This window comes from Aplidium turbinatum, chromosome 6 (assembly GCF_918807975.1).
Source record: "Aplidium turbinatum chromosome 6, kaAplTurb1.1, whole genome shotgun sequence".
NCBI classification, from domain to species: domain Eukaryota; kingdom Metazoa; phylum Chordata; class Ascidiacea; order Aplousobranchia; family Polyclinidae; genus Aplidium; species Aplidium turbinatum.
This window is the reverse complement of record NC_137477.1, coordinates 21,196,547-21,221,675: the sequence shown is the minus strand read 5'-3', so window position 1 is coordinate 21,221,675 and position 25,129 is coordinate 21,196,547. Positions and strand designations below refer to the sequence as shown.

At 36.1% G+C, this 25,129-nt stretch overlaps 1 protein-coding gene across 1 annotated transcript; it reads right to left on the bottom strand.

Annotated features, from left to right (window-relative positions):
* Positions 1 to 622: 622 nt before the first annotated feature.
* Positions 623 to 21,291, bottom strand: LOC145772192 (uncharacterized). The gene is made up of 9 exons (XM_082584040.1): positions 21,153 to 21,291; positions 13,068 to 13,200; positions 11,188 to 11,819; positions 10,915 to 11,039; positions 9,318 to 9,616; positions 7,558 to 7,831; positions 7,072 to 7,182; positions 5,436 to 6,623; positions 623 to 5,072 (listed from the first exon to the last, which is right to left on the bottom strand). Exons 2-9 carry the CDS (start codon positions 13,194 to 13,196, stop codon positions 5,029 to 5,031), a joined length of 2,802 nt encoding a protein of 933 aa, XP_082440166.1. The 5' UTR covers positions 13,197 to 13,200; positions 21,153 to 21,291; the 3' UTR covers positions 623 to 5,028.
* Between the last annotated feature and the right edge of the window lie 3,838 nt (positions 21,292 to 25,129).

Here is a 25,129-nt window from a genome sequence, read left to right as displayed (position 1 = left end):
ATCAGGGCTTTGAAGCAGACGTAAATGTTAAGTAGCTCCAGCTCCGGAGCTCTCTTTTATCATAAACTAGCTTCAGCTCCTGAGCTTATTGATACCACTGCTCCGGCTCCAGTGCTTTCATTAAAATAATGACGACATATCTATATCAATTTCTAAAGCTTAAAATTGCCTGCAGTCAACTGTTGTTAAAGAATCTCACAACTTTATGAAATTTATTTAATTAATTATTTAATTAGGTACTTTCATCAAAATGTTATGCGGAACTACGTTTCAAAACATATTTGTTAATTCGACGTCTGATTACACAAATAATTTCTTAATTTTGTGAAGGGTTGCTGTTAGATTATGTAAATTCAGCCAATAGTAGTGGCATCTTATGAAATACATCGGAGCAGGAGCTATTTTTTAAACAACTGGCTTCAGCTCCTGCTCCGCTTGAATTTTACGTAGAGCTCCGACTCCAGCTCCGTTGAAAATGCACGGCTCCGGCTCCAAAGCCCTGCGAGAATACCGAACATCAGACCTACAGTGCCTACTTTCTTAGTCCGGTGAAATCCACTCAGGACAATGCTTGTATCTTGCAAGTTGCAAAAGTAATATTTCACACCGATTTGTTGCAGGCTATGGTCATGTATTTCAAAAATCGAGATCGTATCAGCAAAATAAATTAGTACCACGCATCTCATTCACTCAGTACGCTATGAAAAAAAAACAAACAATACGAATAAAAAAATCAAACCACTTTGCAATTGTTTGGGTATCTTCCTAAACTTTATTGCCACGGTTTTGCTTATCCAGACCTTTTAAGATTCACATTAATAGTTTGAAGCATTAAAAAATGTGCAGTCTTTGGTAATGGAAACCAGGGGTTTGAACCAACATTGTAAAACAGTACCAGAGTGAAGGGAATTCAAATGTAATGTAACGCCAAATGGTGGGGTTCCAGACAGCAGATCAACTATTTTTTGCATTGATTCAACGTCTGCAATGGTGTTGAATCAAATTAAAAATGGTGGATTTGCTGTTTTGATGACAAAAAGCAATGAAATAGCATCATATAATATTGTTGATAGATATTATTATTGATATATATAGTATTGTTAAATGAGGTTACCAAGGTGTGGTTTTTTCATATTAAGATCAAAATCGTGAGCGAAGCACAGCCAGTACCAACATCCACACACCTTCGGTGAAATAGCAAAATAAAGCCAAATTACTTTTTCAAAATGAAAATTTTATAATACGTTCCATAAGCTCAGTAAGTGACAAACTAACATACTGAAGTTCACAGCTCTCACACCCATTCAAAAGCCAAACCGTCATAAAGGTAACGCATGGCTGTTGCAATACAAAATTTTGGATTTTGATGCAGTTCAATTTTTTTCAAAAATTGCCACGCAGTAGAAGCATGCAGAAAAACGAGGTAAATGAAGTAAGCTAACATTGAAATCAAACTGTAAGTTGCAATTTTTGCGACAAGTGTTTACCAATAAAGTCAGCACAGCAGGATGAAACTTAAGAAAGTGTCTTAAAGACAGCGTGCTTCCGTCGTAAAAATATCGATATGAGGAAAGATAAGTGATCAGTACAATTTCTGTCAATAACGTATTATTAACTGATGAACAAGACAGCTGCTACCAAATTTCTTCCTCTTTGCGTGGGTGGGACATTTGCACACTTTAACTTAATGCAAAAAAATAATTATTTTGTCAGCAGGGCATTGACTCAGCTAATTTAGTTGCATAAAAAAAATCATTAAACTCGTTGAACTTCAAACACATTCAAACGACTTATATTAACTGAGTCAGCAAAACGAGCAGCAAGTAAAAAAGCAATGACTAAACGAGGCTTGGAAATATGTTCTTCCATTAACTTCACCAAACAACAACCGTCAAATATTGACAGCGGATAAATTCAGTGCTTTTGCATGCGCAATAGAAACACTTGCAAACGATTAGTTGAAAGTAAAGATAACTCAGACTAAAAAAACATGCAATTTGTTTAGAGCTACCTCTTTTAAATCATGCTCTCATTACAACTAATATACGCCTGAACTCAAGAATGAACAGTGAAAACCCTGACTTTTAAGATGGTCGTCTTGGTCCTGTCACAAGCAAGTTAGACGTTTTTCAACGTACATAAAAAGAGTCCACAACCCAAACAGCTGCATCCTTGCAAATCTTTGAAGGATTAATTTGCACGGAAGGACGTCGAGCAATCACAGTAAAGACAAAATAAATTAATTTTCTGGGATCAGAATATCACACATATCGACTCTATAATCCACATACAACACAGAAAACAACATGATAAAAGTTATTTCTCACAAATATTCTATTCAGAAATAGTTTTATGACGGCACAAAATTGTGACGTATTTTGATAAAGTATAGACACATTACAGCAGTGACTGTCGAGAGAGATCTTTGCAGAATCATTCATAGCAAATTCGGCCAAAAAAGATATCATTTGAAACTAATACACTACAATTGCTCAGCATTGAGAGAATATATCTGATATTTTGTGTAAAGGCTCCTTATAATGCCACAAAATATAATGCCGGCACCACATGAAAAGAAAAACTACCAAAGTTTAAGTTGTTCTTCAAGGAATTTCCAATGAGAAAAAGATTTTTTTTGTAAGCCTGGATACGACAAATAAAACGATGAACTAGCGGAACTTGACGGGCCTTTGGAGATAAATACATCGACACTTGACCTTGCTTTTTTGAATTCACCTTTTGCAATATTTTGCCATACATAAACATATGGTGTTTCGTCAAAAATGCTTATGGTTTATGATTAAAGGCGACAGTTTATCTAATAAATTATAATCAGACATTCAGTGTGTTATACTTTTTCTTAACACTGCACAGTCAACCGCCACGACTCTACCAGCGAGGTTATGTGGAATTTAATGAAGAACTTCAAGTTGATGAGGTTCAAAATTTTCATTCACGTACTTTTTTCTGTATTGTTGTTTAGTGGATTTTCCGGTTCGAAAATAAACGATCCAGATATCATGAAAGAAACCAACAATCATATAACTCCGTTTATACGGTTGAGTAGAGGGGGATGTGCAATAATCAAAAAGCGAGCTAATCACTCACTTGCAACAATGTGAGTGAAGTACGTCAGGTAGCTACATGATCAATCTGCCTCTGTTGAATTCGTGTACAGGGGCAATCTGACAAATCCACAATGACAAAGCATCGCGCATTGAACATAAAGGGGAGCTCAGTTATCAGTGAAATTCACTGATACACGAAATATGACGAAGGTAGATTGTGAACTTGTCTAAGCTCCGAACCAGGTGCGCTTCGTTCAGAAGGCAGATATATATTGACGAACAAAGTTTGTGACAGCATAACAAACTAAACAATATCATTGTGAAGCTCGAAGGACTTGAGCACCACGTTGTCTGGCAACAACCGATTTGTGGCGAAACATCTCAACAGAAAATCTGCATCAACAGAAACAAGAGCGCAAATTAAAGAAGTCCTGATGGCAATAACAGAGAAGTACTGTAAATGACAAATATTCCAGCTAGGAAATCAGTTCTTATTCATTAAACGCTTGTAGACGTTGAATCAATGTACAAAAGAACTAATTTTCTTGGGATAGGCCCACAAAACAAAACAACAAAGTAGCCTTCACCCGTTAGAATGCTTTGGTCGTGCTAAATCAAAACTGTGGCGTCGTATTTGTTAAGACTTGGCTTCAATTCCACTACAAACTGATGTGCCTAATTGATAAACGGGCTTTGGGGATGCGAGCCATCGAAACCACGTTCAGCACTGTCATCAAGTTGAAGGCAAATTGGTTACCCCATAAAGTATTACCAACGACGGTTTCCCGCACAAGCGCGCCATCCGGGAAAAAAAGTTTTTGCATGAAATAAATAATAATCAGAGACAGATAACAGACCTTCATAGACGTCTCAGGATAGGGCTGGTGGTAAAATCACTTTTACTGCAAACAGCGTTTAAACCAGGGGTAGACAAAGTCACCATTTTTGAAGTACTGACTGGTTGAAGACGGGCGATATTTTCATCGAACTGTCATTAAACTGCGATAAACTAACAAACCATAAAATTAAGCAACGTATATTATTGCACAGAAATTTACGATAGTTCTGTCCATATTATTTTTGAAAAGATAATTTGGTGCGGCCGGATAATAAATGCTTCGCGGGCCGTTACCGGGCTGCGGATCGGTGGTTACCGATTCCTATAGTTTAAAGCTATCCATAATTTTAAAATTATTTTGCGGATAATTATCTGGCTAAGCCGTCATTTTAAGCTGTTAAACAGCATCGTAAGATTAAAAAAAATGCACATTGTGTGCAATCGTTCTGCCATATGACACGTAGAGTGTAGACGATGCTTGATAACGACTTCGACAAAAATTCTCAAGCCAGGTTGGCAAGATTGCCGAGTTCAATCTTGTATAACTGCCATGCCACAAAGAGCTTTTGGACAACCTTTAAGAAGCACAGTAGCTGTTACGACGCAATGGGAAAAAAGATTATTAACTAGGCATTGTGCGTGAGGGAAAATCTTTTAAATTTGCGTACTAAGTATTAAAATCGTCATTGCCTTTATTCGGCGAAACGATGCTTAAGCTAGTAAACATTGTCATTTTACATCATTTCAACGTCGCCGAACGTTAAAGCGATGTAAAAATAGCGACATTTTCTGCTTGGGATTAGGAAAAATTAGTGAGAAAATCTCGGTAGAACATTCAGGATCGAAACACGAACAATATTTCAGTGAAACAATGGCTTATTTTATGGAAAAGAACCATTTTCTAATCATGCAAGATTAAGAACATTTATATAGTTTGACGCGGTTTAGGTTAAAGCAACTGTGCTGCTGCACAACAAAGAAATAGGTCGTTCAGTAGACTTGGTGCTCGGTCACATACAATGCATGCAAAAGTGATGGGACAAAACAGGACTATGTTGCCCAAGTTATAAATAGTTGGACGCAAACACACAACACCGTTAAAAGAAACATCACAATGTCTAATTATTCTTGATAATATTTTCCTTCGCTCACAGCAGTATTCCATTCTGAAATAGAAAATGAAATTTATTATCACAGCACTTTGGACACTTCAAATGCATCTTAAGGCGATTTGGAGTTAGTATTCATAAAGATAGGTTTAATAATTTAATTAATCATGTTCTTCTATGAATAAAAATAGGTCTTTGGTTTAATTGGTCCAGTATGGGAGATTACAGCTGATCAAACATGATCAATCTGTTGAAGAAAATGGAGAATTACACAGTTAAGACTATTTGTGATTTAAGTTTAATGGGTTTGGCTAATGCACTATGATTACAATGGGGTTCAATATATCAAAAAGCATAATAATCAAGAGCACAAAATCAAATTAGAAAGCATGAGTAATGAGTATGACATGATATGCTCACCTTGCAATAGCACGTTCACAGCTGATCGTAGTTGAAAATGTCCCGGATCATTCCACTCGTTCATATTGCTACTGATGCGCATAGATGGAAGTAGGAACACGACATTATCTGTGGATGGCTTGGATACATTGACATCATCCCAGTTGGGAGCAGTGTGTTTTGAATCGACGTCGCTTAACACTTTGTTGTCGCCAAACGACACTTTCATTTTTCTCGACTCTAAGAGTTTTACAGGGACATCGGGCGATTGCGCGGTTTCCAAATTGTTCTCAGAAAAGTCTTGAGTAAAAAAACCTAGCCCCCATTTATTTTCCAGCTCGGACAAAATTTGAATATCAGTGTAGTTCGTGTCGTCACAGTCACTAGTAAATTCAAATATGACGTCATTAGTTATTTCATATTCGGACAAGAGCCGATCTTGTGAACGGTTTGCATCGATTTCAACGTCTCTTGGCAAAGCTGGCTCATCTGGTACAGTTGGACGTGGCGTATCGCAACTGGTTTTGATGGCTTCATGTTGATCATCAGATGTAGCGGCTAGACTATCGGTGGGATTGGCTTTACTCTCTGCAGCGTTCTCAGCATTAGCACCGGTTTTGGCAAAGTCAAAACTTTCAGTTTGATTGGTACCATGAACAACTCTTTCCAGAATGCGAATAGGTTCCACTTCAGTTAAAAAAGGCTTAATAGGTGGCAAAGGGTGGTCATACTGAGTTTCTTTGCAATCGTTCATTGGGGTCAGGTTCTTCATAATATGGGTTGCTGCCTCTATAAAGAGAGGCATGTTTGAAAGAGCGGACACGTGACGCTCGGTGGCTGAATTGATGAAGCCAGTAGAAGCATTGCAGTTATTCGAAGAGGCTGAAGAGGTCGATGAGCCATCTTCACTACTGCTGGCTAGACTACAGCCAGTGCTGTCCAAGTTGCTCTTCAGCTTGCTTGCATACGACGCGGCATTGCCACCGCTGACGCTTTTGCAATTCGTAGTACCTGAAAGCAGCGGCAAGGTAGGCCAATGACTTTGGCAATCTCTGTCGAACGGAGGATCAGACCGCAGGGACACGTTGTTGTGGTCTTTTACATTTCTATCTTGATCACAAGGAGAACGGCGACCTTGGAAAAACGCTTGTCCTGGATTTTTGCTGATCGTAGGGGAAGGATCACTGAATCTTCGCTTGTTTGTAGCAGCTAAAATATGTCAAGACATTGTTATAGCAAAAATAATTACAATATTATAAAAGCTAACAAGTTTTGTCGTAATCCAGTCTTTAGCACAGGAACATTAAATATTATTATAATATTACAAGTAAAAATAAAGATAATGCATTGCTGGTACTAATGGCACTACTAAGGTATCTACACAAAAAGCAAAGTTATCAACATTTGGAGTTGCGATTACGAAAGGTGCAGGGTGCTGTAGTCCTATGTGTAAAAAAACTTCGACTTTGGTAATCTTCCTCTATTGAAAAATTAGCGCTGTTTAAAAAGTATGAAAGATGACACGTACGCCACAGCGGCAAAGTATATACAGATACACCGCACAGAACATCCGGCACAGTAGGAAATATGAGCAGGCAAAGCTCAAATATATCGCTTTGAATCTAGCAAAATCATTCATTAGAGCAACATAACATACCGATATTCTTTGGAGATACATGGCCACTAGTTGGTTGCTTATGGACACCTTTACGCTTTTTCTGAGTAACGAATTCATTGACATCATCCTCGGAAGTCATTTCATTTACGGCTGAAAGTAGAAATGATTTCTTTTTAACACAATCTTGCAAGATTCTATTAAAAAATTCATTGAAACCTTTCTTGTGAAAGAAATATGGCACATTGCAGTAGTATATAAGTAAGTTTCGTCTTGAAAGTATAGCATTGCGGAAAGCACTATCCGGAAAGCACATTCAGAAAAAAGCATTTACAAACACGGAGATTAACGCCATCGCAAAATCTGGGAATGTAAGTATTTAGACAGAATTAAATGCAAGATCCCAGTTTCGAATCAGTACGACTAATGTGCAGACGTAAAAGCAATGCGTTGTTATAAATTACTGAGTCTTCAAAGTGCAATTAATTTTAAATGCTTCAAAAACAAATATAGACAACACAAACACACCCGAACAGGGAACCAAAGACAAAAAATCTTCTTGTACTGCATTGACATGAACTGAAGCCAAACTTGAGTTTGGTTTTGCTGTTTCTCCGGAAACTTTAAGATCTTTTGTCTTGTCAACTTTCTTTTGTTTTGTCAGTTTCTTTTTATTCTTCTTGGGAGCATTGTGCTTGTTTTCTTTTGATTTCTTTTTAGTTTTGGAGGAAGCTTCAACAGTTGAATCATCTCCAAGGATTCGGAGAATCTCGTTGATTTTTTCATCAGGAAACATTTCGTTCTGGAAATATATATCGTATACAGGAATATAGTAGGCCTATTATAATACCTAACACCGTAGAAAATTACGGTCTGCTGCTATTCGGAGAATTCGATACGGAGAAATCCAATTTGAAGATAGCCTTTTTTGAAGAATTCTAAAATTCCACAGCTGCATTTATTCAAAAGGATTAGCTTATAATTAAAGTGTCCACAAAAAGTTTCAATTAAAGTCTCAGGGAGAAAAAAATAAACAGTTATCAAACGGGCCGGCGTTTCATGAATAACAATAGAGGTTAATTAAATAAACTCTCAGCCAAACTTGGTCAACTGGTCAAACAGTGTTTGATTTTCATAATGGACGCATGAACTGCTGTTTGTTTTTGTTCGTTTTGTTATTTTACATCTACTGACAAATCTGCGTTTTTTCTTTGAATTGAATCTACATACAAGAAACTTATCTGGCGTTTTTATATTAACTTGTTAGTCTAAGGATGGGTATTTTCGAATAATTGAGGATTCGAATCTATTCTAGAGTAGCCTAGTTAGGCCTACATCGAATCCGATACATTTCCGCCATAGGATATGAAGGAAACGCACAATGAAGTCAGTGTTTTCTTTGCGACAACAGAATAGATAGACTCCCCATTAAAACGTATCATACATTTTTTGCAGTTGTACACTGTGTACATTAATTTTTCTTCGTCGGGATGCAGAGGAAACGATAATGCGGAAATAAAATACAGTGGCATAACCAAGAAAAGAGTGGCAAAGCCGTAATGATTTAATACATGCATGCAAAGATCCTATTCCAAATTGCCCATCCATACTTGTTACGCATGAATCATCATCATCATCTCGGCCGACATATCTGGCAATCGCTTCCTTAATACCTTATAAACTAACTTTACTAACCAAGGCAAAGTGGTGGCTGGTGGACAGCTTTATAGAATCAGAAGGTAAATCTGCGCTAGAATTACTAGGAAATGATTGTTACTTTGACTTGTAAAAATTTCTTGTTGACCACTGTTATAGCTAAGTTAATTACCTAACCTTTTGCATGGGTAATTGGGTATGAAAAAGTAAACACAAAAAATAAAATTTTCGAAAATTCATCGATCTCCGAAATAAAGGGATTTCTCCAAATTGGATTCGCCCAAATGGGCCATTCCGACGAAACTACGATGTTTAACAGTAGAGAATGTGATACTGAATGGAGATAAAATTTACATTTTTTTTTTGTTCATTACATGATAGTCCTTTTCATTTAAAAATAGTCCTTTTCTGGTATACATATGATATAGTTTACATTCAATAATAATTAAAGAGTATAATTTCACTTATAAAGCAATAAAACAAAAGCATCTGTAAGCAGACTTCAAAATTACTTCAAAACTTAATAATTCTCTTGGATTTATTTACAGCATTAAAGTTACTTTAAAATGGATCAATATCAAAGTAAAACATTCCAAGGACATAAGATATTTGTCAGCTAACCATAACCGTACCTTTCTCTTCTCCTCCTTTAACCGTTGCTCAGTCTTACTGATTCGATGGGAGCCTTGCAGTGCGCCATTTGATTCAGAGACCAAATGAACAGGTCGGTTCTTCTCTTCTTGTAGAAAACTTTTAATCGTTCTTTTTCTGGCTGGCCTCTCAGTACCGTAGTCTCTGCTTCTGCTGTGTTCACCTCCCAACAGCGGTTGTGTTTCAGAGCTGATTGATTTACGAAGTTTCGAACTCTTCTGCACATCAGGAACGCTTGCTTTCTTTGGATTTTTATCGAAACTCTGCCGGACGTTGCTTTCTGTGAAACAGTTAATTTTGAACTAAAATCGATACTGTGTTTGACTCAATACGACCAATAGAACTATTCTACAAATGGTTACAGAAAACAAGTGCACTTTAACCACTGTATAGAAACCTAAAGGCCAAACCCACTGGAGAAAGCAATGTCAATACAACTAAATCTATCAGCGCCAATGAAGAGTAAAAATTCCATTTTGTTGTTCAGGAAATGTATCAAACCAAATTAATAATTTACTGTTATGGTAACATAGAACAAATGTGTAATCTGACATTGTTTTATTTCGGTACAATTTGTAACATCGTCTTTCCGTTCATTAACTGAGCCTAAAGAAGGAGGGACATAAATCGATTAAACGAAAACATTTTTTGCACTCCATTAATAAAGTTATAATTTACGTATAAATGCTGTAAACCCCACAGGCCGCACTGAAATCGCAAAATTGACAATAGTTCTTGCTCAAACGGAAGTTTCACCAACGACGTACCAGAGAGGATAAAAGTAGCAAACAGTGATTAGCCTATCAAGAGGTAAGATATTTGACTAAGCAAATATTCTACTATAAATCCTAAAGAATTTGCAAGATATGTCCATAGCACGCGTATTTACCATGAGGACAATAGCCTACTTTAGAAATCGTGTGCATCTGTCGTACATCTTTAGATGTTTTTATATTTTGCTTTTAGTTCAATACAAGAGCAAGGTGTTAATTCAATATTATAATTATATATTTTTACACTGCCTGAGCATTAATATTGTTTTTGCGTGCATTCGGGTGACAAAGTGAACTAAATCGTGAAAATAACAGTCGCATGCTCCTTATGCGCTCCACAAATGCAGACGATATTGATCGAAAGCAATGAGGTGCTGGGATAATTTATCAGCAAAAACAAGGCCGCTACTTTAGAAGTATCAACAACAATCATGATGTGCTGCAGTTGTTGATCAAAAAAACTTTATTTTGCAACGTGTTGAATATATATACAACTATTGGTTGCCGCAACAATAGAACCTATTTTGGCAAACAACTGCAGCACATCTTGACAGCCGTTGATGTTTCTAAGGTAGCGATCTCTGTCCTGACTGCGCAAGGGCCTCTATTGGAGGTAGGACTGCACAACCTAAATTGGAAAGCTTTAACTATCACAATGAACTACAAAACTCACAGCGAGAAGAAAAAATAATGCCAATATAACTGAACTCATTAGCCTAAAATCCAACAGGAATTGCGCCGGCACTACATTCAAACGTATTAGCAAAGAAGACCATTAAATCCTAGACAAAAATATACTAAAAACCTTTGGGTTTAGATTTTTTTCCTTTGTTGTCTGTCTTGCTCGAACAAGGAGCATCGTCATTCTTGTCTTCATGCTTTACAGAGGGATTCTCCAAGGATTGTTCAACATTGGACGTATCATCACTTCTAAGGTACAATAAAACAAACATTTAGAAATAAATTTTCAACCTTTCCATAATGATAAACTGAAACTTGTTAATACATTATTCTCAAGAAAATATGTACAACTGTCATTGCTATACCGACTGGTACATTATAATAATTCTTTGCTTACTTTGTCATGTTTGTCACTTTAAACAAATCTACTTTAAGCCTGGTCTCATTGGTACATGGTGAAAAAAACTCCCATGAGTCTTTCATGAGATCTTCAGCTGCGGACATATCAATAACACAGTCTTGATGTCGATTATCAGATTGAAACCTTGGAGTGGACGACTTGAGGTGACCTTCTTTCTTAGATTTTTCAGGCAAAGTGTTTTCTGAAATTGAAATTCCAGGGTCCTGTGTGGCAAGAGGAGGTGGAGATTCGTCACGAACAACGTCTTCTTCATTCTCATCTATATAAGCAAAGTTGAAATCTGTCTGTGCTGGATCACGACTGGCCATTCTGTTCCTTAACTCCACCAATGATGTTTCACCAGAAAATCCTGCTTTATTTGAATCGCCAAAGGAAAACTTCCTATTTGTGAAAGCCTTGTCATCTTCAAATAATGGCTCTGACAAATCACTTTGTATTGTAGAAATTTCTTTTTTTGGTGCAGCACTTATCATTTTCGGAAGCACTTTTTCTTGCTCAGGAAGACGAAGAGGTTTCACTCCCAGTTTTTCTAACCAAGATATTTTGTGTATCAATGTTTGCAGGGGAAGATTTGATAAATTCCTTGCATTTTCTTTGGCCTCGTTCACCTTTAAAAAAATATATACACAAATAAGAACACTATGCAACAACTGAAAGCAACACATTTAAGAGGAAACCTACACAAAAACACGACAAAAAGTAATATCTGCAACATTATATACCGTACCTATGAGGCTATGACAAAGCTCAATATGTCAGCACATGCAAGTGGGTTAATTAAAAACATCTACTCATGCAATAAACTCAGACCGCAATATTATAATTTCACAAAACAAACACCATGCAGGAGTCGACAAGACATTTAACTTTCGTCACTCTTAAAAGTACAATGCTGCATAAAAAAAGTAATAATATTCATTGCCTAAACTAACAGTGAAATGGATAAATTAATATTAAAAAATACAATAGGATGCTGTAGTTATTGCTGTAATGACTAAAAAAAAAATCTGGGTTGCAATATCTCATGCTTTAGAATACATATTTACAACCAGTGTTTTTTTTAAGGTGTTTTGGGGGACCGAAACGGTCCCCCAAATTTCTCCAGCGGTTTCCCAAAATTTGGACTTGCAACTACAGTAGAAAAGTAATGGTTGTTTCTCGCTATGTCTTAAGCAAATATGGCTATTTTTTGGTATTTAAATGAAACACTTGCGGTCTCTTAAAACTACTTAGCGGTCACCCAAACCAAACCTTAAAAAAAACCCTGTTTACAACAATACAAAATTCGTCCAAACACATAAATTAGGAGAGACAAAATGTCTCTTTCAACGCTTTTTAAATTATTGAATGGGAAAAGGTATCAAAAAGGGGTTGCACAGACAATTTAAAGTGATTAGTGAGATTGGCTGATAAAAGTTGCTTTTATGATCAACAACAACTGCATCTACTGCTCCTTTCCATAAAAAGCCTTTTAAGATTCAGAACTGTATTCTCTGAAACAAGTAATAATTTGAACTGCAGTAATGTTTTGCAGCAAAGCATAATTGTGAAGGTATCCGAACAGAAAAAGTTACTCAAGGAAAAAGCATATTTTATCAAGCAACCAAACTTTCAATACAATAGCTACTGTAGTTTGTTTCACAGTTGAAGAAAATGTAAGCTGCCATAAAGAACAAGTGTTGGCAACCCCATACAAACTTCTATAGATAAAATATCACACTAGTCATTAAAAGACCAATGGCTGACAAAGCCTAAACAAAACTACATCTATTCACTGTATCCACCTACAGTGTAATTAGTGCAATTGTGTTAGTGTTTCAAATGTGGCAATTAAAAATACTATAAACACAATTTACTTCGTCCTCAGTTGCTCTCTTGCAAATCAAATCATAAAACTGAATAAATTGATCGCCATCGTTTTGCTTAAGCGCTTTAGCCAACAGAGCAGAAAAATATGAGACCTTGACGTTTTCTCCAGAGCTCATTTGTCTGCAATAGTAATTAAGTGTGGTTTGGTGATTGAAAAAATTTTAACCAAAAGCAAAAAGAATCACCAAAATAGTTATGCTAACTAGAGAAGTACCTATACCAATATTTTACCCGATACCAAAATCACTTTTCTAGGCCGATATTAATATTTCTGCCAATACTGTAGTGTTGTAAAAAGCAGCAGTTTTGGTATTTGGAAGACATTAGATTGCATGCTAAGTTTGACCATATTTGCATAAAACTACAAAAAAAAGTTTGAATTGGCATAATTTATTTGCAAAGATTTATTTTCCTTTTTAAAAGTTCAAGCAATCCAATCTCAACCGCATTGTTATGTCATAACTAGGGCAACCAAAAGTCAATAAAGTCAAAATTTTTCTGCCTTGTTCAAAGTTTATAAAACCGTCCATAAACTAAATTTTAGGCTGACACAAAGAGAGGTTTCAAAGTTATTAAGTAAAAAAAAGTCAAATTTCATGGTTAGGTCAAAATATTCTTTTAACGTAGTTTTTCTTCTTTCTATTGATATTTTATTAAAGCTACACAGATACTGATTTTTTGTTGCAATTTCTGTTGCTATTTTGACGTAATAATCCATTTGTTGCAATTGCTGCAGTAATAATCTTGTTTTGCCCACTACTGACCATTGAATATTAAGTAGGCTAGGCGTGGAAGGCAGGTAATGTGGTCTTTCATCTTTGTTCTTGGTTAGATCAATGCTCAAACCATTATACATATAACATTGAGTTTTAGCTTCCTGATGTTCTCAAATTTGTCTTTATAGCTAACTTATAATTATGCCTATGGTTAAACAATCAAATTTTTCTAAAGTTTGTAGTACACTGCTTGATTACGCTTCTGAATTCACCTCAACACCTAAAGATGAATGACAGAAGACAGGAACTTCAAAGGCGATAATGTGAAACATTACTTGATGTTGAAGTATAATACCACAGAACCCTTTCAGTAATTTTGGGATATTTAAAGACACTCCATATTTATCTTTTGAAGTGTTTCGACTTTCGAGTGACTTTCATTACCTGTTTGTTAGCTGTGGTGTCGTTGAGTCTTCCACATTTTTCTTTTATTTCATTTGAAAAAGAAGATATCCTTACCTTACGGTTTGATTTCTAATATGCTTTGTATTTCGCATTTGGGTTGCAAACGCAAAAAGTTATTGGTCAAAATTAGGTCAAAATTTGTAAATTATAAAGTCAAAATTTCAAGTTTTTAGGTCAAAAAAATTGGTTGCCCTAGTCATAGCAGTAATGTCTAGTTATAAAAAATCACCATGAATGGGGACTGGGACATAAAGGGAAGAAACAGACATCATAATTGAGGTTTCTGAAAAATTAATAAAGGATATGCGCAAACTCTCCAAATACTGAAATACCGTAGCCTATCATATTGGTAATTGAGTACAAGATATAAAATTTAAACCAAGTCCTTTCTGTAGACCTTCGGTAGAGAGTTTGTCTTGTTGAACCATAGGCATATGAAGCTGAGCAACGTTATCAAGTTTAACATATTAAAGTTTATATAATACTAAACTGCATATACCAAACCACCTCTGACGATCAAAGTCATTACTTCATTATTCAATAAAATGTTGGGATAATGTAAGGCATTACGCCGATTTGACATGTAATTTCATGATGCCAATTGAATGAAAAACTTTAAACTTTCACAAGTTTTATGCACCATTGAGAGTAAAAAAAGACAGATGATAAATATTGGATAAATGAGTCTCCTTCACAATTTAAGAATCGAGTAACATAAAACCGCTGAAGCAAAACGCTGTGTTTGAGTGAAAGAATCACTGCAAGTAACAATGCCAAAAGGTGCACCTAAGAAGTCATAGGGGTGTAAGGTATTATATATATTAAAAATTTAAACATGTTGTCATTTTTCTACATTAGTGTGACGTTACTAACCACTTCAAAAAATAATGTGAAAAATCCGCAGCAAATGCGGTTTTTTCACATATTTAGTATCGGCAACAATTCAGCCACATTTAGCCAATACCGATCCGATGCTCCAAAATTGGCCGATATCATTGATATTGATACCGATATATCGGTACATCTCTAATGCTAACAAGACAACTGAACCCGTGTTACTGTTCAGTTTTTGTACACTTGATACCAATAAAAATTTCCAATCAAAGACCAGAGTGTATTCGTATAAGTATTCCAATTAACACTTAAAAACATCCACATCCAAAGTCCCTTTGAAACCTCACCTGACAAATTAAACTTTAATGTTGTAAACAACATGATTTTGGGTTGCAGTGACCAAACAAATGCTTTTCAGGGCCATTTTTGTTGCTGATAATGCCAAATTTGAAATTGTTTGGCACATATATTAACCGAAGGAATCTAATTAGAAAAATGTCTCAATTTTGGCCATTTGTAGTTAGCAAAATAGATTTTTGAAAAAAAAATCAAAAAAATGCAAAACTCCAAACACTAAAAACAGTCTCTGAAAAAAAATTTTTTTATATATGTTGACAACTTCCAACCACATAATTATATAACAAAGATTTTTAAAATTACTGATAGATAAAACACTGTGTAACCTGCAATGTATTTTTTTATTTCAAAATAATCAAGAAACATTCCTGCAAGAGCCAGCTAACTCTTGAAGGGATGTTAGTTGATTAACTCACCAGGCTTATCAACATATAATACGCTTCCACCAATATGGTTTACATCAAACATCTTAGGACAACATGCAAACAACTATCTATGTCTTAGGCTTACTTGCATTGTATAAAAATTAACAAATTTGAAATCCATGCAGATGAGTTAAACAACACAAACAAAAAATATATACTTGTTTCAAATATATGTATAGGATTTAACTTTTTTTGAATTTAATTGAACTTTACTTCTCATGGTTGTTCAAGAAACAAAAAAGGTATAAAGTAGATTGCATATAAATACTGTATAACTGCAGACAGTGCACACCGTTACGGCCTTCCGCCTCCTCAGTGCAGTAAGTACACTGGGTATGGCCACGGAGATATACATACCTCCGTGTGAAGTTTTCCCATTTGTGGAACCTAAGCTCCAAAAATGGTACTACCGCCAACCTTGCCAAAGTACTGAAACTGCAAGCAGTGAGCTTACAAGCTTTTTACAAGGTGGAGTCAAAAGGTTTCCTATTTTGCCCAATCTCCATTGTGTGGTTATTCAATAAAGAGACTACCCATAAAAACATAAAAATGTAAATAATTTGCATAAAATAAAACAAACATACATAAGAAAATAATGACATCACTGATAAGGGTGCCATTAACCAGTGATCAATCAGTAGACAGGTAAAGATTTTATGTTTTATGTGTCAAAAAAATGAAGTATCTTGTTTTATAAGTACAGTTGTAGGACGTGCAGGATAATTTTATCTACTTTTACATCTTGCAATTTTATTTAGTAAAAAAAATTTTTGTGCAGGTAGTTGTCAGGTTACCACTTGGATATCGTTTGATGTAGTTAATTCTTTTCATCATGATCAGTTTAAGCACAGACTTTATACCTTTTGTCATTTTAACCAATATTTTTCGTATTGTTGATGTGTTTCTGGTTAGGCTTATGATAGTACAATTCTATACCATACTCTTTCGTGCCATTTTCCTTTTATTTTGTCTTTGATTGTTAGTTTTTCCATCAATTCTTTGACGTCGCTAAAGTAAAACATTTTTCATTCCTTTGCACTTTCATCATTTGATTTTTGTGCTGTTTGCTTTCAGCTGACGATGATCTAGCTTCTAGCTCAGGGGTTCCCAAACTTTCTGTTCATCGGTACCCTTTGGTCAATTTATAGATTCGCTCGTGTACCCCCAAAATTTTCTCAAATTTTTGGCTTTAGAAAGTTTAGATATTGCAACAAATTAACAGTAGAGCTGCATTAGAAGACTGCATACATGATATTTTGTACCAATCAAAGCACACAAAGTTATTCATAACAATGTAATCCAAGGTTAAACAAACACTACAATCAATCAAACAAACAATATATCGGCTGAATAAGCCCAGCAATCCTAGCTAATGTGATGGATGAGCCTGCTTTTTAGCAACAAGCTCATTAACACGAGGCTCAACAAGCTCATTAATACTCCTCCTCTTCCTCCTCCTGTGAATGTGGTGCCGAGGAACAGACCGCAGACCACATCATCAATGACTGTTCCATCTTCAAGCCACCTAACGGAGTGGAAGGTCTGCGTGTCATGGATGATGAAACCAAAGACTGGCTGCTCTCTAGTAGCCTTCCAGTGTAGTCCGGAAACATCGTGAATTTGGGCTGGTAAAAGGATGGACCCTCGGCCCCAGAGGCTCACACGACGACGACGAGTACGAGGTGAAACATTAGCAACAGCACAACGAAGATCATGTTCAGGTGTTTTGAGCTGTGATCTGTTTTTTGATTTGATTCCAAGCAGCACTGAAAATGTTGACTCACACAACCATGTTGATGGAACAACAACAATGCATGAATAGCAGGTTCCGCAATCTTTTTGTACGACTTGCAAACCAAAAATTTTTGGTTTACGACTCGTAAACCAAAAATCACTAAATTTCTCTCAGAGCACACATCGCGTGCAAAGCCATCATGTTGGAGTTCAATCAGTTCCTCTTGCATCCCTGTCCCAGCCTGCAGTGTCTGAGCGTTCGCGGTGAAAGGATTCCTAAGATATGCAACTTCGCAATATTTTAAGGCAGATTAGAAGTTATGGAAAAAATATCCTTATACTTAATCTAATGTACCCCTTGAAAAGTCGAAATGTACCCCTGGGGTTATGGAAAAAATGAAGAAGTTATGGAAAAAATGCTTTGATTGAAGTTCTCACGCCGGGCATCAAACATTTCGCCACACACGTTTCGTGCTTTTCGACACAACGAGTTTCTTTTATAGATAAAATAACCGAAGTAGGCTACTTTTAGTTGTCAACGTCTATGCAAGTTTGTATCTATGTCTGACTTAATGCACTTGTTGTTCCAAGATCGGAGAAATCTTTTGCAATGTGAAAGTAGACAGATAAACACGGTTGCAACTCGACTTCCTTCCACTAAAAGGGTTTCCGTGATTACGTAATTGGCGATTTTGCACTTGCATTCACAAAAGCACACAACCCAGCTGGCAAAACCTGTCGTTTTTACATTGATTCAAAGTCTGCAGACGTTGAATCACAATGCATGACATGTATAAACAAGTTTGCTGGCTGGGAACTCTGAACATCTGCAGGAAATTTGTCTCGCACCAGGCAAGCTGCCATTCTTTGAAAGATTTAACAATGATGGATTTATGTAGCCAGTGCATGATAACGAAAACAAATTAAGATTTCCTTTCTGTTATATAACTTAGAGCAGGTGATTAATACAGGAGAAAATAATCGCAGAAGCACACAATACAAGAACACAATAAATTGACGTCTTCAGTGGGATACTTATTAGTTATTACGCAAGTTTTTTTACTTCAAGAAAATAGCCTAGTTTCCGACCAGATATTCAGAATCAGAAACACAGATGAGAAAGGCCACTATAAGAGTTCTCTTCTAGAAGAACAGTAGGTAGTCACTGGGCGTGGACAAGGCAAGGTAATAGGCGAGTTGTAAGAACAGCATAGCTCTGCCCAACTACAGATAGGATAGTCTTCAGTTAGTCAGTATCCTATAATGACTAAAAAACAAAAAAATTTTCCGACAACACGGATGGCAACAGCTTCGGTCGGTCTTACCGAGAAGCGGTTAAGGTTCAGCAAACAGCGAGTGAAGTGCGGGATCTGTTCGAAGGAGCTATCGAGAGAAGCATTGCCACGTCACTTTGGAACTTATCATTCGGGTAAACTTCCGGCTAATAGCGTTTAGTAGCCTAACGTCGCAAAGCATTTTCAATTTTAAACATGTTTAATTTAATAGTGGTAAGCAAAAGCATGCTTAGTAAAATGCGCCTACTACGTTTGCACTTTTCAACACTAAAATTTTATAGATAAACCCGTTCAAGTGCATAAGGAACAACGCATCGATACATTCGTTTCTAGACGAGACAGTCATAACGTTTCAGAGTTTGCCCAAGCACAACCAACAAGCAGTTCAAGTTCGGTCGGTGAGCTTCCATCTGCAAATATAAGGTCAGGCCCTGGCGATAGCACCAGATAGCACGGCTTCACTAGATGTTCAAGCTCATCAGGAAACGATCAGGAAGTTGAAACGACCTCTCATGTTATTGTTGAAGTATCACCAACAATCGAAAGATCTAGGTCTGAAGTTGGAACGCTCTCCAACGAGTTACGAAGCGAACTACGGTAAATACATCTAACATCTTCGGCTGGTTTCTGTAACTTGCAGTGTTGTATATCCATTCTTAAGAGTTTTTAACACAGAAAAAAACTAAATCATGGAAAAATTACCGGCGTTATAGTGGGCGTTATTCGACGCAAAGGCCAATTTCCTCCGCCAAAAAGCAAACGGCGACTACGAATCAAGCATTTGTTTCAAAAGGCAAACCATCTCGCCATTACAAATTCGCTGGTTGATGCGAACATCTCCTGTCTAAAGTCATACAGAGGCAGCAAAATCAAGATCTAGCAGCAAGCATATTGTTATTAATTAATTCATTCTTGTGTTACATTTTGTGATGGCATTTAGTTTGTTGCAATGTTGTACGAAGAGGCTTGTTTGCCATCTCGGCACACCTTAAAGGCTTAAACGCTGTAGCATTACGCTGTTGTTTTGTATTATCTGGTTTTAAAGTAATTTAAGGTTTTTAGTTAAAAGCAAGCCAGCAGCAAAGTGTAAAAAAATGTCAAATTGGCAATTGACCCTTCTAATGTTGGTGGAACAACGGAGTTGCGCGTCCCGTAATGTACTGTCCCTAGTATTATCGTGGTATTGACTGTTCCGTTTTCTTTCATCTGCAGTTCATTTTTGGCTTTAAATTTGCTGTGTTTCTTGGTAACTTGCATATTTTGCTCCTAACTGTGTTTGCGAGCGAGTACGACACGTGCATAACCATTTAAGTACTAAGCGAGACTAAAGAGATGCCAAAGGAACAAATCTCTATCACGCAGTAGGTTACGCTAGCGGTATAGCCTAACGTTTTTTTTTCTTTTGCGATCCTCAGTTTCGCGTTTACAACAGTTCTTCCTGGAACAAAACAAACAATATACACGTCCGGTAGGTAGGCTACATAACTCGGGTCTGCTACTATTCGGTGAGTCCGATTCGGTGGGTCTGATTCGGTGAGTCCGATTCGGTGAGTTCCTAACCTCTAACCCTAACTCCTAACCCTAAATAGGCAATGATAATTAGGCTACGGTACCCATTAATTAAAAAAAAAAGAACTGAAAAAATCACCGAATAGAGATCGGACTCACCGAATCGGACTCACCGAATCAGACTCACCGAAACAGGCCATTCCGACATAACTCAGCGCTGGATACTCCTTTGCAATCACTCAACCAGCGTGCGATTAAAAACTTAAGTAAGTGACTCTGACGTACAGTACATCCACACAACTTGTGCGCGGCCAAGCGCTTATCTGATTCTTGTGACGTCATATTACTATTCGACAAACAAATGGAGAATTTTTAGTCGTTCAACCAGAAATAAAAAATCGCAGCCCTATTCACAGCATGTTGTAGCTAAAAGCACAGTTCAAAAAACTTTAAAGGTTCCTTTGTTTAGCATGTGATGAAAGTACACCATTTTTTCAAAGTACATTATATTATACTTTAATTACTTTCATTATATATCTATGATACTTAGCATAAAAATACTTTTTGGTTGGTAGGTACTGTAGGTAGGATACATAGTTTGATAATACAAAAAAGTGGTCAAGACGTCTTTAACCTTTTAAAAAATTAAATCCAATTATTAACTGTAATTATTGTAATAAGTGTACAATCAGTTTTTTTTCACAAGCCAATATAAACATGCCATTTGTAAAACCTACCTGAGAATTTAAGCAATGAGAGAAAGTTCAAAAAAATGTGGAAAGTCTTCAACTTCATAAACCATAGTATTTGATATCTAAAAATCAATATACTGTATATCTAATGCAATCGTCTACCAAATATTTGCAGCTCAAAACCTGAAATAGAACTAGATTTTACAGATATATTTGATGAATACCGGTACTTGGAATTGCGACGTATGCAGCAATATGAATTTTAATCACCAGTCTATATTTATTGCAAAGTGTTTTCGCAACAGACAAAATAAAAGGTTTTCCTCTTTCTGCTGAAACTTTAACTCATGAGACAATCTGGCAATACTGGTGCAAGTGAAATATTTTTTAATTTTGTGAAAGGTAAAAGCAAAGTTATAGGTCATTAATTTTGTGTATTGGCTTATACAAAGTCAAGACACTTATCGACAAAGTATGAGAACATAACTTGTTTAATTTTGTAAGAAGTCTTATAAAATAAAGATGTCTATAAAATCTTTAAACTTTTCCTTATTACCAACCAATATGCCTCTTCAGCCCTAGTTTTAAAGCTTACTCTGTAGTCTAGTTGTAAAATATGCAAAAGAAATTTCAACTGCATAATTTTCTACCTATTTGCAAGTTTTCTCAAAACAATTTCGAATCAACATGCCCTCTTACAATAGCAGTACGGTAACTTCTAGACTGCTACCATAGAGTTGCAGTCCAAAAGTTAGTCAGACCAGAATTGACAAGGATTGCCAGGCATGTCTGCAAATGATATATATACAAAAGCAAAAATTTTAAACTAGGTTTAACTCACTTGTTGGTCTCATACTGATGCAAACTTTTTTAGTTCAGATAAAACAATGCTTAAATTTGTCACTGTGACTTTTTGAAGAGTCAAAAATTTGATTTTTTTTCTAAAAAAATGGAAATAATATAAACATGTTTGGCAAGACTGGCCACTCCTAGACTGCAGTAACCTCTGGACCGCTACACCGGTCCAGAATTACTCCCAATTATGCGACCACTTCACAAATTTGTAAATATTTTACAATTGAAAATAATTTAACAGAAAAAAATTCAACAGTTTATGTATTAATAACACAGGCCAACAAAAAAGATAAAAAATTTTGTGTCTGCAATGTAAGAAGTGATTTGGGGTATATTGAGGCTGCTGATTTCAAAAATCGCATCAGATTTTACCCATCACATCAGGTTTTTGAGATTTTTGCATGATATTTTTTCTCATAATATTGGCTTTTTGGCCGAATTTTCTCTTACTGTTATCGTTTTATCAAGACCTTATGAGCCAATAGTGTTTGAAAATTTGTCATATTCATGGAAATGATTTTATTTTGTAACATTTGGAGATGTATGTCCGATTCGGTGAGAGCCTTTTTCGGTGAGAGCCTTTTTCGGTGAGAGCCCTATTCGGTGATTTTTTTGAATTTTTTTTTGAAAATTATCGGGTACCCTAGCCTAATTAAAACCCCAAACCCCCTAACCCCAAACCCAAACCCCAAAAACCCAAAAAACCCAAAAAAAACCAAAAACCCCAAACCCCCCAAAACCCAAACCGGACTCACCGAATCGGGCCATTCCGCCATAAACCACCCCTTACAGGCAGGGTTACATTCACTTTCACCTGAATGCTTAGTACCATTCTACTTTTTGATATATAACATCGGTTTTATCTTTTTCGCTGAACGTGGAGATTTAAGCTTATGTGAAACTTGTCTATGACTTATTCTTATTTAAATTTTCATGTATTCAGATTTTTTCATATTAGCCAGGTGTTAATTCTGTTTGTGGTGTGAATAAGTAGCAGAATGACATCTTCAAAAAAGTGTGAAAATGACCCTGATGTTCTTTGTTACATATGTGGCAGTTATAGGCTACTGTTCCTAACCAAAGCCAAACCATAACAAGTTTTGTGAAACAAGCATATCTTAATACTTTAAACTTCGCCTGGGTGATCAGGACAAATCATGGGCTCCACACATGCTGCATTTAAAGCTTGTGTGGAAAACCTAAGACGATAGATCAATGGAAATCCTAAATCCACTCACAACATTCACAAAAATCATGCAAGCGAAAGTTTGTCCAGAGTAACGTTTCCCAAATGTGCATGTGAATTTCCTTTTTTCTGCAGAATTGAACCTATTTTTAAGTGTCTATTCTATTCAATTTCTTCAGTTTTATTTTTCTTTGCTGGTGCAAACATAATAGAGAATGACATTACAAACACACAACTGTGGCACCAACAAAAGAAAAAGATGGCACAACCAAAAGGTTTAAAATATGTATTGGGGATTTGCAAAGCCACCAAACCTACTTCTTAACACGAAACAAATAAAAATGTAGTCTACTCTTGTAAAAAAAATGACATTGAACGTTTAGTGTTAGCGGATAAACTTTGAAGAATTGGGTTCACGTTACCACACTTCAATAAAATTAAAAAAATAAAACAGGTCTTGAAATACCTCAATGTTTTCATTAATATTATGTTTGTATCTCTTGTGTAGACTTTAGACTTTATCCTGATGAATTTAGACATTATCACAGACCTTGTTGACAAAAAAGAGTTCAAATTCCATGAAACGCCATAGTCTACCAATGTAGATCAGAAGTCGATTTTACCCATTTTTACCAAAACAGCATAATGTGATACAAAAAATCTGATGCGATTTTTGAATTCAGCACCCAAAATATACCCTAAAATGACATTTACTATGCTGACACAAAAAGTGTGTTGGCTTGTGTAATGTTACACAACTTTTAAAGTTTTACTTTTTACGCTAACTATGTGACTTGTTTTTTGATTTTTAAATTATGATTTTAGAAGAACCTCGTTTATAAAAAAAAAAAAAAAAAAAGAATTGTCATCCTGACTGAGCTTTTTATCATAGCTGTCATCGCATTATTTACTGCGCCTTTTTTACGAATTGTTTTATTAGTCCAAGGGACCCTAACCTGTGGTACGCGTACCACTAGTGCTACACGAAGGCTTTTCTGGTGGTACGAGGGTCGCTTCCGTTTTTTTCACAAAAACCTGGATTTACAACTTTATATTTTGTTTATCTGGTTTTGTTTACACAAAAAAAAAGCTCGAAGTTTATTCTTATTGTTATGTAACTATTCCTGTTGTTTCGTATTATTACAATCTTCAAAATACAGGTCATGTCAATTGTCAACAAGGAGCACAGCTGCTTTGAAAAGCTATACAACGCTGTGGGACAGTGGACATTAATTATGTCAAACGATTGCTCTTGATAGATATCACCTCCTGTTTTATAGAAGCTACAAATAGCGTTGAATAATGCTACTTGTAAACTAAAAATAGATCGGAATAAAATGTTCAATAACAGTTACATTTGCAAAGGTAGTTTATGCTTCATAGTAGGCTAGTGCTATGAAAGTACCGAAACTGGTGGTAAGATAATAATGCGAGAAGGTGAGCAGCGAAAATGCAAGAAACAAGCTTTGAAAAAGTCGTAAAATTACAAGTAGTCCTATCATTTTGTTACCAACTTTAGACTATCACATTTGTACTGTAGGTTTGGTTTTGTATTTACTTTTGTTAATTTATTTTACTCAACCTTGTATCATACCCAAGTGAAAGTATGATACTGCATACATAAAATATGGTTTCATCTTAAATGAGCACAATGGAGAAGTTCTTCCACAGTGTGTGGTCCATAGGCGATGACTTTTATTTTTGCACGGGGTGGCAGATAGCACAATATGGCAACCTAAAAACTTTAGCCAAGCGAATTCGCTCTCCCACGATTTTGGATAGCTTCTCCCTTCAACAGCGATTATCCTGCTCGTGCTCGGTTCTTCCACCTCCTTGATCGTGCTAACGCCTTTTGGCAGTGGCACACTTTCGTGTCATTCAGGCGTTTGGTCACTTTCATGCTGGCTGAAATCCTGACTAGAAGCAACAAAAAATGACTTAATTGAGGGCTGCAATTTTGAACGCTTTTTCGGTGGCATTT

What these genes read in the sequence shown, in the direction of transcription:
- LOC145772192 (XM_082584040.1), bottom strand. Translation starts at nt 13,196, where the DNA reads ATGAGCTCTGGAGAAAACGTCAAGGTCTCATATTTTTCTGCTCTGTTG. An exon ending in AAAAAAATCTAAACCCAAAG is followed by an intron (nt 9,617 to 10,914) that starts GTTTTTAGTATA and finishes ACTGTTTCACAG; the next exon opens with AAAGCAACGTCCGGCAGAGT. An exon ending in GTCTTTGGTTCCCTGTTCGG is followed by an intron (nt 7,183 to 7,557) that starts GTGTGTTTGTGT and finishes TTCTACTTTCAG; the next exon opens with CCGTAAATGAAATGACTTCC.